The 13,110-nt window shown below is 41.5% G+C and overlaps 1 protein-coding gene across 1 annotated transcript in view; it reads left to right on the top strand.

The window, feature by feature from the left end:
* LOC111970456 (metabotropic glutamate receptor 4-like) overlaps window positions 1-13,110 on the top strand; it is a 295,475-nt gene that overhangs the window by 215,397 nt on the left and 66,968 nt on the right. The window contains exon 7 of the mRNA XM_023997215.2: window positions 1,541-1,741. Within this exon, the coding sequence (XP_023852983.1) occupies window positions 1,541-1,741 (201 nt within the window). The remainder of the gene's footprint in view (window positions 1-1,540; window positions 1,742-13,110) is intronic.

The following is a 13,110-nucleotide window of genomic DNA, read 5'->3' as shown; positions in this document are numbered from 1 at the left end:
GAACTAGCAGTATGACTGTGGACCCTGGCATCGTGAAAGCATACAGTCTCAGTACATAGAATCCAGTTGGTTGTAATTAAATAGGCACAGGTTGTCCCAAATAGCACCCTAATTCCTATCTAGTACACTTTATAGGTAATAGGGTGCCATTTGGGACACAGCCATTGGTATAGAGTATTTTCCAAACATMACCTCCTGTCTTTGTCTGCCTGTATGTCTCTTCAGCCTGTTCTCAGAGCAAAACATATTATGTTTGACTCAAATCCGTGCCACTCCATTTAGTGTGATATGTTACTTTATATTAGGTTACATTACATTGACTAGAAGTAACATAGTAAATGTAAATCGGGGACTTTCAAATTAGTATCATATGTTACGTTTGGTATGGACAGTAGGTTACTTAAGGCAAAATGTAATGTGAATGTCTAGCGACCCAAAGGTTGCGTGTTCGAATCTCATCACGGACAACTTAAGCATTTTAGCTAATTAGCAAATTTGCCACTACTTACTACTTTTTATCTACTTTGCAACTACTTAGCTAACTCCTGGCTACTACTACTACGGTTGCTTAGCTAACCCTTCCCCTAACCATAACCCTTTAACCTAACTCCTAACATTAATCCCTAACCTAACGTAGCATATCCTACTAAAGCAGTTGAACGTAATATATCATACTAAATGGTTCAAATYCGATAAAGACCGAGGAAACTATACGTCCTTCCATTTTTATATTGTATGACCGCTATCACATTGGTAGGCCAATGTAATGTAACTTAACATAAAGTAACATGTCATACTAAATGGAGTGGCATGGAATTTTGTAAAATATAATATGTTTTGCTCTGAGACCAGGTTGGTGTCTTTCTGTCTRTTTCTGTCCTTCTCATCAGCCATCTTCACACCGGAGTAACCATAGGTCATACAGCTCACAAAACCAATGACAGTGTTTAAGTAGATAAGTGTAAGGCCTTTTTTTCCCACAACAAAGGACCCACTTTGCCCTTTAAAGTGGACTCATCTTTTTGATAAGCCACCACAGCAGATGGAATACCAATCAGTAATCATGTAGTACCAGATTGACGAGCATTTCAAATACATATTTAGAAGATCCAATTCAATCTGGGTCTAATGATTGCCTCGCAGCATTCATGGTAGTGTGTGCTTGACAAAGCTAACAATGGAGAAATTGAGTACCAGCAAAAATAAGTTATTTTCTTCCTTAATTTGCAAGTCCAACAACCATCACTGTATGGAAGCTACTCATGTGGTCACTACCTGCGTGTAATAATCACCCACTGTTAGGATCAACACAATAGGAACTCAATTTTAACATAAAATGTTATTCGTCATAATATTCAAGACGTGTAGGCCTACCTGTTCTTGTATTTCTGTATTATTTCCTATACTATCACATGTAATACTGCTCATATGCTTGGGATCACCTTTCTATTAAGCATAAGGTGATACTGGGGTTGGTGACCAGTGATATAACGTATTGCATTTCTCAGATACCTAACTTGGTTGTCGCTCTGCTCTACAGATCAGGAGCGGATAGGAAGGGACTCCAACTACGAGCAAGAGGGGAAGGTGCAGTTTGTTATCGATGCAGTGTATTCCATGGCCCATGCGCTGCACAACATGCACAGGGAACTCTGTCCGGGGAAGGTGGGCCTTTGCTCCAGGATGGATCCCATCAATGGCACTCTACTGCTCAAACACATCCGCATGCTCAACTTCACAGGTCAGCCACTTACTTTGTACACACACACACACACACACACACACACACACACACACACACACACACACACACACACACACACACACACACACACACACACACACACACACACACACACACCTGTCTCTTATACACATCTAGATGTGTATAAGAGACAGCACACACACACACACACACACACACACACGCACACAGGGTACCCATCACCCAAGCACACACCACCTCGCCATTTCTATCAGATTTTGTGATGTTTTTCTATGATTATTTCATAAAATGGGATTAATTACACGATGTGAAATATTTACACACGATTGAAGACATCTCTAAACTGAGAGGAGAGGAGACTAAAAACCATTCAGAGTAACACATTGTCAAGAGAGGGCCTCTTGACGAAATAAAGGAAATATATTTTGGGGTATTACAGAGATTAATTTCAAATGGATTAAATAGAGAGAGAACAATGCTGCTCGCTGGAAAATCTAGAAAACTCCTTGAAGGGGGGCAGTCCATTGAAATAKATACTCCTGGGAATTGTTTTGGGATCAATGTTTGGCAAAACATCCAAGAAAACACTATTATTGATTACATTTATTACAAAAGATGCAATGGTGTATGTGAGAAACATGTATCTCCTAAGGAGGAGATATGAAACCAACAACTGCATGTGTTTTTCCTGGCTTATTTGAAGACACCAAGGAAAACTACACCAACTACACTAACAACAAGATCAGTTGTAGCAGGTACCCCGATCTGTATGTAGACACTGTGCTGCACAAGTGGGCTGCTTCTGGGTTACACTCAACTTCCTCCTGTTGCATCATCAGCAGCACACATCAGTATGTTTAACATGGACACCCAACCCACTGGGGCTATGGGAATAGCAGACTGGAGGGTCATTTATCAAAGATAATATTTATCTCCTTCTCACCAGATACATAAAGTACTCACCAAAAAAACACACAAAGGATACATTTCATTTTTTCCCGCCTGGAAACAAAAATCATGACAGATTGGTCAGAGCAGTTTAAAATGCTTTTTTGTTTCACTTGTAATGAATTATTCCAGAGGCCACAGCCAGTGCTGTTTGTTGTTGTTGTCGTTGAGTTCAAGGTCTCCGCTGAGATTTAATTACAACCCAGTCTCAGTTTTAACCGCAGAGGGTCTAATGTGTCAGTCCTCTTATACACTATTATGTTTAAAGCATCCAGAATAATGTGCAAACGACAAAAAAGGTCAAACGTCAACAGCCTCCCAAAAGCAAAGCATTGGTGGTGTAATTAGTCACAGTGAGGTGGCCATATCTGTGGCAGGCTGACAATCATCACCAATCTCATCTAGGAAGATTGGTGGACTGCCTCTGTGGACTATCGCTACATCTCTACTCTCACAGTAGCAGAGAGAACCCCTCTTTGTTCAAGTGTGAGGACGCTTATCCTTCTGTCATTTCAAAAAGTATGTACTAAGTAGGTTCTTTGATGTCTTGATCTGCTTCTTCTTATAGAAACCACAAGCAGTATGACAGTGGTAAAGACCTGGCATAGATATTTGTAACATTCCCAAACCAGAAACCGCTGATTGATGGCAGCATTCGGGTGAAACTGAAAGCGCGAACCACTGCTTTTAACCAGGGCAAGGTGACCGGAAACATGACCGAATACAAACAGTGTAGCTATTCCCTCCGCAAGGCAATCAAACAAGCTAAGCGTCAGTATAGAGACAAAGTAGAATCGCAATTCAACGGCTCAGACACAAGAGGTATGTGGCAGGGTCTACAGTGAATCACGGATTACAAAAAGAAAACCAGTCCAGTCGCGGACCAGGATGTCTTGTTCCCAGACAGCCTAAACAACTTCTTTGCTCGCTTTGAGGACAATACAGTGCCACTGACACGGCCCGCTACCAAACCCTGTGGACTCTCCCTTCACTGCAGCCGACGTGAGTAAAACATTTAAACGTGTTAACCCCTCGCAAGGCTGCAGGCCCAGCCGGCATCCCCAGCCGCGTCCTGAGAGCATGCGCAGCACCAGCTGGCTGGTGTGTTTATGGACATATTCAATCAATCCTTATCCCAGGTTTGCCACATGCTCAAGAAGGGCACCATTGTTCTGTTCCCAAGAAAGCTAAGGTAACTGAGCTAAACGACTACGCCCCCGTAGCACTCACTTCCGTCATCATGAAGTGCTTTGAGAGACTAGTCAAGGACCATATCACCTCCACCCTACCTGACACCTAGACCCACTCCAATTTGCTTACCGCCCCAATAGGTCCACAGACGACGCAATCGCAACCACACTGTACACAGCCCTAACCCATCTGGACAAGAGGAATACCTATGTGAGAATGCTGTTCATCGACTACAGCTCAGCATTTACACCATAGTACCGTCCAAACTCATCATCAATCTCGAGATCCTGGGTCTCGACCCTGCCCTGTTGCAACTGGGTACTGGACTTCTGACGGGCCGCCCCCAGGTGGTGAGGGTAGGTAACAACATCTCCACCCGCTGATCCTCAACATGGGGCCCCACAAGGGTGCGTTCTGAGCCTCTCCTGTACTCCCTGTTCACCCACGACTGCGTGGCCATGCACGCTTCCAACTCAATCATCAAGTTTGCAGACCGACACTACAGTGGTAGGCTTGATTACCAACAACGACGATACGGCCTACAGGGAGGAGGTGAGGGCCCTCGGAGTGTGCTGTTGGGAAAAAAACCTTACATTCAACGTCAACAAACAAAGGAGATGAGTGGGACTTCAGGAAACAGCAGAGGAGGCACCCCCCTATCACATCGACGGGACAGTAATGGAGAGGGTAGTAAGTTTTAAGTTCTCGGCGTACACATCACGGACAAACTGAATTGGTCCCCCACACAGACAGAGTGGTGAAGAAGGCGCGCAGTGCCTCTTCAACCTCAGGAGGCTGAAGAAATTCGGCTTGTCACCAAAAGCACTCACAAAACTTTTACAGATGCACAATCGAGAGCATCGTGTCGGGCTGTATCACCGCCTGGTAGGCAACTGCTCCGCCCACAACCGTAAGGCTCTCCAGAGGGTAGTGAGGTCTGCACAACACATCACAGGGGGCAAACTACCTGCCCTCCAGGACACCTACACACCCGATGTACAACAGGAAGTCCATAAAGATTATCAAGGACAACAACCACCCACGAGCCACTGCCTGTTCACCCGCTATCATCCAGAAGGCGAGGTCAGTACAGGTGCATCAAAGCAGGGGACCGAGAGACTGAAAAACAGCTTCTCATATCTCAAAGGCCATCAGACTGTTAAACAGCCACAAACATCTATGAGTGGCTGCTGCCAACATCTGACTCAACTCCAGCCACGTTAATAATGGAAAAATTGATGTAGAAAATGTATCACTAGCCACTTTAAACAATGCCACTTATATAATGCTTACATACCCTACATCAGTCATTTCAATATGTATATACTGTACTCTATACCATCTACTGCACAATACAGAGTAGTCCGCGGGCCACATGCCGGCCCGCGAGAAGGTTTTTTAACGCCCCTGGGATGATCTTGATTTATTATTAGAAACGGCCGCAGACGCAGCAAGCCGGCAGCCCGCAGATTCTTTTACACGACACAATACTACATTTCCCACAATGCAACGGTGACGGCACCGAGCAGTAGGCTGCTTCATTTCAAATATTTATTGCACACAGTCGTCAGCATCACAAGTAAAATTAACTTTCAGATACCCATCCAAAAATGGCAAAACGGAAGGTGGACACTGAGAACCGGGGGTTTCAAACAAGGTGGGAGTCGGAGTATATGTTCACGAGGTAGCTGGAAAACCTGTGTGTCTTCTGTGTGGAGAAAGTGTGGCGGTACTGAAAGAGTATAATCTGAGACGACATTATGAAACGAAACACGCGGAACAAAACAAGAATATGGACATGGAACAAAGGCTACAAAAGGCAGAGGAATTAAAACGAGGCTCAAATCTCGACAGGCTCTGTTCAAAAAGCCAAATCACAAGGCCAGGCTGCTGTCAAGGCCAGTTTTATTTTGGCAGAAAGATGCTCTAAATCAGCCGGCCATTTACGGAGGGGGATTTCATCAAAAACTGCATGATTAAAGTTTGTGACGAAGTTTGCCCAGAAAAAAAGGCAACTCTTTTTAAATGTGAGTCTGAGCAGAAACACCATTGCCGAGAGAGTAGACCAGTTGTCCATCAATCTAAAAAGCAGAGCTTGTGAAAAGGGAAAAGATTTCATTGCATATTCCTTGGCTGTGGATGAGAGCACCGACATTTCTGACATTGTGCCCAGTTGTCAATTTTCATACCGCGGAGTGGACTCCAGCCTAAACGTGACAGAGGAGTTTTTGGCTTTAACGTCTATGCATGGCAAACTACAGGGGCATGATTGTATGAGAGGTGTCAAGATGTGTAAATGAGATGGAGCTGCCTTGGGAAAACTCGTGGTTTGACAACCGACGGAGCACCTGCGATGTGTGGACACAGGAGCGGACTGGTGGCGAAGATACGGGAAAAGATGCAAGAGGAAAACGCGACAGGTGAGCTGACAGCTTATCATTGTATCATACACACAGGAAGCGTTGTGCGGGTAAAGCCTTGAAAATGGAGCATGTAATGAGCATCATCACGCGCACAGTTAACTTTATCAGAGCCAAAGGTTTGAAATCACCGCCAGTTCAAGGCATTTCTGACGGAGTTTAGAAACGGAGCATGGTGATTTGCCTTATCACACAGAGGTGCGATGGCTAAGCCAGGGAAAGGTGCTTCAAAGATGTTTCGAGCTTCGTGAGGAGATTTGTCTGTTTCTTGGACACAAGGGAAAGACACAACACAACTCCGAGACGAAATGTTTCTGTGTGAAATGGCTTTTCTGTGTGACATTACGAGTCATCTGAATGGCAAGAACTTGCAGCTTGCAGGGTCGGGATCATGTCATCTCTGATATGTACAGTACAGTGAGATCTTAAAACCAAACTGACCTCTGTGGGAGAACGCAGATGCGGAAAGAAAATTTGAGCCCACTTTCCCAGCTGCCAGACCATGGAAGAGAAGCTCTCTACCAGTGCGTTCCCGAGCGCACAGTTGGCTGATAAAAATAGGTATGCCTTGCCGCTGACTTTCGACGCCGATTTGCTGACTTTGAAGCACAAAAAAGCAGGTTGGAACTGCTCGGTAACCCATTTGCTGTTGACGTGGAAAGCTCACACCAAACCTCCAAATGGAGTTGATTGACCTCCAATGCAATGATGCACTGAGGGCAAAATATGCGGCAGTGGGTGCTGCGGAGTTCGCCGTTTCCTCCCGACAAATGCCAGCTGCGCATCGCAGGTGCTCAAACGTTGTCATATGTTTGGCAGCACATACCTGTGTGAACAACTGTTTTCTTTGATGAACCTGAACAAAAATCACACAGAAAGTCGACTTACCTGCTGAACACCTCCACTCAATTCTGAGGATTTCCTCAGCTCAGAGCCTTACACCCGAACATTGATGAACTTGTGGAAAAGATGGGACACCACCAAGTATCACCCTCAACCTCAAACAAGTGAACATTACTGTGCAATCACATATTTAGAGTTTTTACTCAGTTCAAGTTTAAAAGTTAAAGTTTAATATTTGTTTTCACTGCATGTTACTTCCTCCTTAAACAAAGTGTTGTTTTTGATTAATAGATTTTTGCACTTTATTTTATTTGTTTTTCAATCCAATATATTTTAAAAATATTTCAGTTGAGTGGATGATAGAAAATTGCTATTATTGTTTTTTTCTTTGAAGTAAAATTTAGCCCACTTTTTGCTAAATAGAAAATATAGGCTACTGATGGTGCTTTGAATACCGGTTTCTTTCATTTAATGTTCATGTTAGTGGGGATTTTTATATAAAGGAAATTTGTCTTTTGTGTCTGTTGAAAATTAAAGATTACTGACAGAGCCATAAGAAAATATTGCTTTATTTATCTGATCATATTGGAATATATTTGTTAGGTTTTCAGTAGGTTCAATTAGGTTCACTAGACTATATGCGTCATTTAAAAAATTTTCAATGAACATTCGAACAGTCCGGCCCTCGGCTTGTAGCTAAATTTTTTATTTGGCCCTCCGTCCATTTGACTTTGACACCCCTGATCTACTGCATCTTGCCTATGCCGTTCTGTACCATCATTCTTCATATATTTTTATGTACATATTCTTCATCCCTTTACACTTGTGTGTATAAGGTAGTTGTTGTGAAATTGTTAGGTTAGATTACTCGTTGGTTATTACTGCTTTTCCGGAACTAGAAGCACAAGCATTTCGCTACACTCGCATTAACATCTGCTAACCATGTGTATGTGACAAATAAAATTTGATTTGATTTGAGTAGTTAGTAGAAAGTATTTTTCAATTATACAAAATCCAATAGTGTTGATGTCAGCCACTCAGTTCTAAGACAGATGGCATATTTCTATAAATCATTAACCTTTGTGCTTTACCCTTCCCAATGTATCCCCTGATACTTTTTATTTTATATTCTAAAACATCCACTTCTCAAATGTTTAATTTTGGCTCGCTCAGTTGCCGTCAATGCCTGAACATACAAAGCAAAGGTATCAAACATTTTCCAACCTCACTCTAGCCCCTGGTCCCAACCTCCCCCAGCACTTTCTTCCATCTCGTGCCCACTTCTTTCTTTGATGCTCCAAAGACTGACATGAAACTTCAATGAGCTGCGATTGAGTGAAGCTTACCATCAGTGTTCTGAGTCTGCTGCTATCACGTCTGAGAAACAGTGTTTTCTTTTTGTCTTTTACCTCTACTGCAGACAGAATGCAGTGGGCCTTTCGACTGTCAGTCTCCACAGACACTGCAGTTGTGACTATGGAACAAAGGCAAAGCACTGTGGGTTTTTCCCTCTCAGCGTGCTTCTTTTCCCCTCTTCTCAGGGAAGTGCCAATTCTTCATTGTTGTGTGACTCAGACACTGCCAATTGAAATTGTAAAATGTTTTTTGCATGCCATAGAACCGTCAGATTTTCTCTTTTTTTTTACATGAACTTGAAGAACAAGACTTCATGTCAGTTAAGGCGCATAGAAAATAAGGCCTTACATACAGTATCGAAGTCAGCCAATGACTGTACACTAAACATACAGTACATATATTGCTGGCTTATAATTACAAATGGGGAAACAGGAATGTGAATGTTAGTTTAAAAAAATGTAATCTGAACTAGTTCCTACCTCATATTGTTTCTAAATTACAGGACAAGGTACATTAAATACTGTATCATGAGTACAACAACATTGTGATTCTAATAGGTGAACTGAGGACATTAACTGGGGTCCACTTCTTTCATGAGTATGGTCCCTGGGTATGATAGCCCAGCTTGAGAGTACTAGAGAAGATGGCAAAGGTTCATTTATTGAAAAGTAGTAGTAGAGAGAGAGAGGACCTCAACATGACAGCAGGACATATTGCCCAAGCCGTGAGCAGAGCAACAGGCCCAACCCCCACTATTACATCTGCTCAAGCCCCATCCTGTGACCTTAGAGGTATGTACTGTATCAGATGCTCAATATGCTCTGCTCACACCTACTGTGATGGTCCCGGCCTAAACCACACGAAAACAACACTAGACACTATGGAACACAAAGCTTTTACTGTCTGATCCTGGAATATACAAGGTCTGAATAGCCATCTGCCTTTGGCCTAAAGAGTAGAAACCCAGACTTCATCAAAGAAATTGGAAATACAGGCATTGTCATCCTACAAGAAACATGGTATAAAGGAGACGGACCCACTGGTTGCCCTCTATGTTATAGATAGCTTGTAGTCCCATCCACCAAACTACCAGGTGTGAAACAGGTAAGAGACTCAGGGGGTATGCTAATTTGGTATAGAGCAGGCCTAACCAACTCTATTAAATTAATCAAAACAGGAACATTTTACATCTGGCTAGAAATTAATATGGGAATTATCTCAACAGAGGAAAATATCCTTGTGTGCTACCTATATCTCCCCAATAGAATCCCCATACTTTAACTTTGACAGCTTCTCCATCCTAGAGGGGGAGATCAACACTTTCCGGGCTCAAGGACATGTACTAGTCTGTGGAGACCTAAATGCCAGAACTGGACAAGAACTGGACAAGAACTGGAACCCTCAGCACACAGGGGGACAAACACATACCTGGAGGTGACAGTATTCCCTCCCCCTAGACACAACTACGACAACAAAAACGGGTCACAGCTCCTGCAGCCCTGTCTGGTGCTGGGTATGTACATAGTCAATGGAAGGCTTCGAGGGGACTCCTACAGTAGGTACACCTATAGCTCATCTCTTGGCAGTTGTACTGTAGACTACTTTATCACTGACCTCAACCCAGAGTCTCTTAGAGTGTTCACAGTCAGTCCACTGACACCCCAATCAGATCACAGCAAATCACACTCTTCTTGAACAGAGCTGTGCTAAATCATGAGTGATCAAAGCCAAAGGAACGGAATAATATTAAGAAATGCTATAGATGAAAGGAAAAGGGTGTGGAAATCTACCAAAAAAGAATTAGGCAAAAACAAATTCAATCCCTTCTAGACAATTTCCTGGACAAAAGGTTTTACTGTAATATTGAAAGTGTAAACTCGGCAGTAGAAAACCTAAACAGTATATTTGACCTCTCAGCTTCCCTAGCAAATCTAAAACTTTCAAGCAGACAAGCTAAGAAAATGAACAACAATGACAAATGGTTTGATGAAGAATGCAAAATTATTATTATATATATTTTTTTAAACCTATCCAACCAAAAACCTCAGAAAACCTGAGCCTACGCCTTCACTATGGTGAATCATTTAACCTTTTGTCAATAGGGGGAGCTGTTAGCATTATTTTTTTTTTTACATTTCCAAATTAAACTGCCTCGTACTCATTCTTGATCGTACAATATGCATATTATTTGTTATTATTGGATAGAAAACAGTCTATAGTTTCTATAAGGAGTTGAAATTTTGTCTCTGAGTGGTACAGAACAATTTTCTACAGCACTTTTCATGACAGGGTTCAGATTTCAGAAATTTTTACCTCTGATCTGGGGTCTGTTTATAAGGCCACAGTGAATGCTATGAAGAAACCGACACTGCCTACGTCTTCCTCTGGGTGTCTGTACGTCATCACGTTTTCAATGAAGTGGATGGGACGTTCACAGCCAATTTATAATGACCAAAATGTACAGAAGACCGTTCTTTCTCAACGTGCGCCTCAAGCGTGGAAGGCCATCGGACCTGTCTCGTTCAAGTCGTTTTCTAACCAGCAATTTTCCCGGTCATGTTTTCAGTCGTTATAGTTGTAAAAAACATCATAATGTAGTGAATTTGAACCGTTTTATATCTATTTATATCCGTTTAAGTGCGATTTTGAAGGAATTTCTTTGTTGTGCGTTCTGAAAGTTTGGACACACGTTTAGGGAGTCGGTCGTTGGTGCTGGACATTTCGAAGGACAGAGGACATCTATCGACCAAAAGACGTTTATAACATAGAAGGATACATTGCCCAAAATATGATGGAAGATCAGCTCAAAGTAAGCATATTTAATATGATAAACGTGTTTCTGTCGAAATTATTTTAAACGCACATATGCCATTTTGTTTGGTATAGCTCCACTTGGCCAACCCTGTATTGAAAAGTAAGGAGTAATTTTAAAAATGTAAATCAGCGTGTTGCATTAAGCACTAATTTGTCTTTCGATTCCTGTCAACCCTGTATTTTTTAGTCAAGTATATGATTAGCATTTTAATTAAACTAGATCACTCTGAACGATGACGTCAGACATATTGAGGCTTGATTTCCTAGTATTTTCATTGTTGGTAACCCGGTTTGTATGGCAAATATGCACCTTTTCGAACAAACTGTATATGTATAGTTGTAAAATGATGTTACAGGAGTGTATCGGAAGAATTCTGAGAAGGTTAGTGAAACAAATTAAATAATCTTTTGGCGGTGGTTACGTATAGCGGCTCTTCTGGCTGGAATCGATGCTCTGGTAACGTTGGAACATGTAGTATGGCTAACTTATCGATTTATTGTGTTTTCGCTGAAAAACGCTTAGAAATCTGAAATATGGTCTGAAATCACAAGAACTGGGTCTTTCCATTGCTATGCTTTGTCTATTTTTATGAAATGTTTTATGATGAGTAAATTGGTCATACACGTTGCTCTATCTAGTATTCTAGTGGATTTGTGATGGTCGGTGCAATTGTAAACCTGTGATTTCTACTGAAATATCACTTTTTCTCTAAACAAAAACTATCTATAATCCATGAAATATGTTATCAAGACTGTCATCTGATGGTTTTTTTATAGGTTATTGGCTATCAATATCTTAGTTGAGCCGAATTGGTGATAGCACCTGAAGGAGTAAGAAACTGATGGAGTTAGAATAGTGGTGTATTTTGCTAACGTGTTTAGCTAATAGATTTACTATTTTGTCTTCCCTGTAAAACATTTTTAAAAAATCTGAAATGGTGGCTTTATTCACAAGATCTGTATCTTTCATCTGGTGTCCTTGGACTTGTGATTTAATGATATTTAGATGCTACTATCTACTTCTGAAGCTATGCTATCTATGCTAATCAGTGTGTGGGGGGTGGGGGTGCTCCCGGATCCGGGTTTTCTGAGGCAGTAAAAGTTAAACAATACAGAAATACACGGAAAAAGAAGTCCTAAATCTGTCAAGAATCCATAGAATCTAACCACTTCGGGGAAACTCTAAACAAACAACAACACGAATAGTTATCTATACAAAATGAAGATGTATGGATAAACCACTTCTAAAATCTTTTTGGCTCTGTAACAAAGAATAAACAGCAAAAACATATACAATGATCAAATACAAATCTTAGAATCAACTATTAAACCTCTACCAACCCCCCGATCCGGGATCATCTTATCAAAAAGCTGACTAGCATACCCTAGCCTAGCGCCACAGGGATATCATATAATAATTTCATGAAATCACAAGTCCAATACAGCAAATGAAGATAAACATCTTGTGAATCCAGCCACATTTTTCGATTTTAAAATGTTTTACAGCGAAAACACAATATATATTTATGTTAGCTCACCACAATAGCCAAACACACAACGCCATTTTTTCACCGCAAACATAGCTTTCACAAAACCCACAAATAGAGATAAAATTAATCACTAACCTTGTAACAACTTCATCAGATGACAGTCTTATAACATCATGTTATACAATACATTTATGTTTTGTTCGAAAATGTGCATATTTATAGCTACAAATCCTGGTTTTACATTGTGAATATGGCGCCAAAATGCTCCAAATTGTCCGGAGAAATTTTGGACAGTCACGTAATCTAACCAAAAAACTCATCA

This window comes from Salvelinus sp. IW2-2015, linkage group LG1 (assembly GCF_002910315.2).
Source record: "Salvelinus sp. IW2-2015 linkage group LG1, ASM291031v2, whole genome shotgun sequence".
Classification (NCBI taxonomy): domain Eukaryota; kingdom Metazoa; phylum Chordata; class Actinopteri; order Salmoniformes; family Salmonidae; genus Salvelinus; species Salvelinus sp. IW2-2015.
This window is presented reverse-complemented; position numbering and strand designations above follow the sequence as displayed.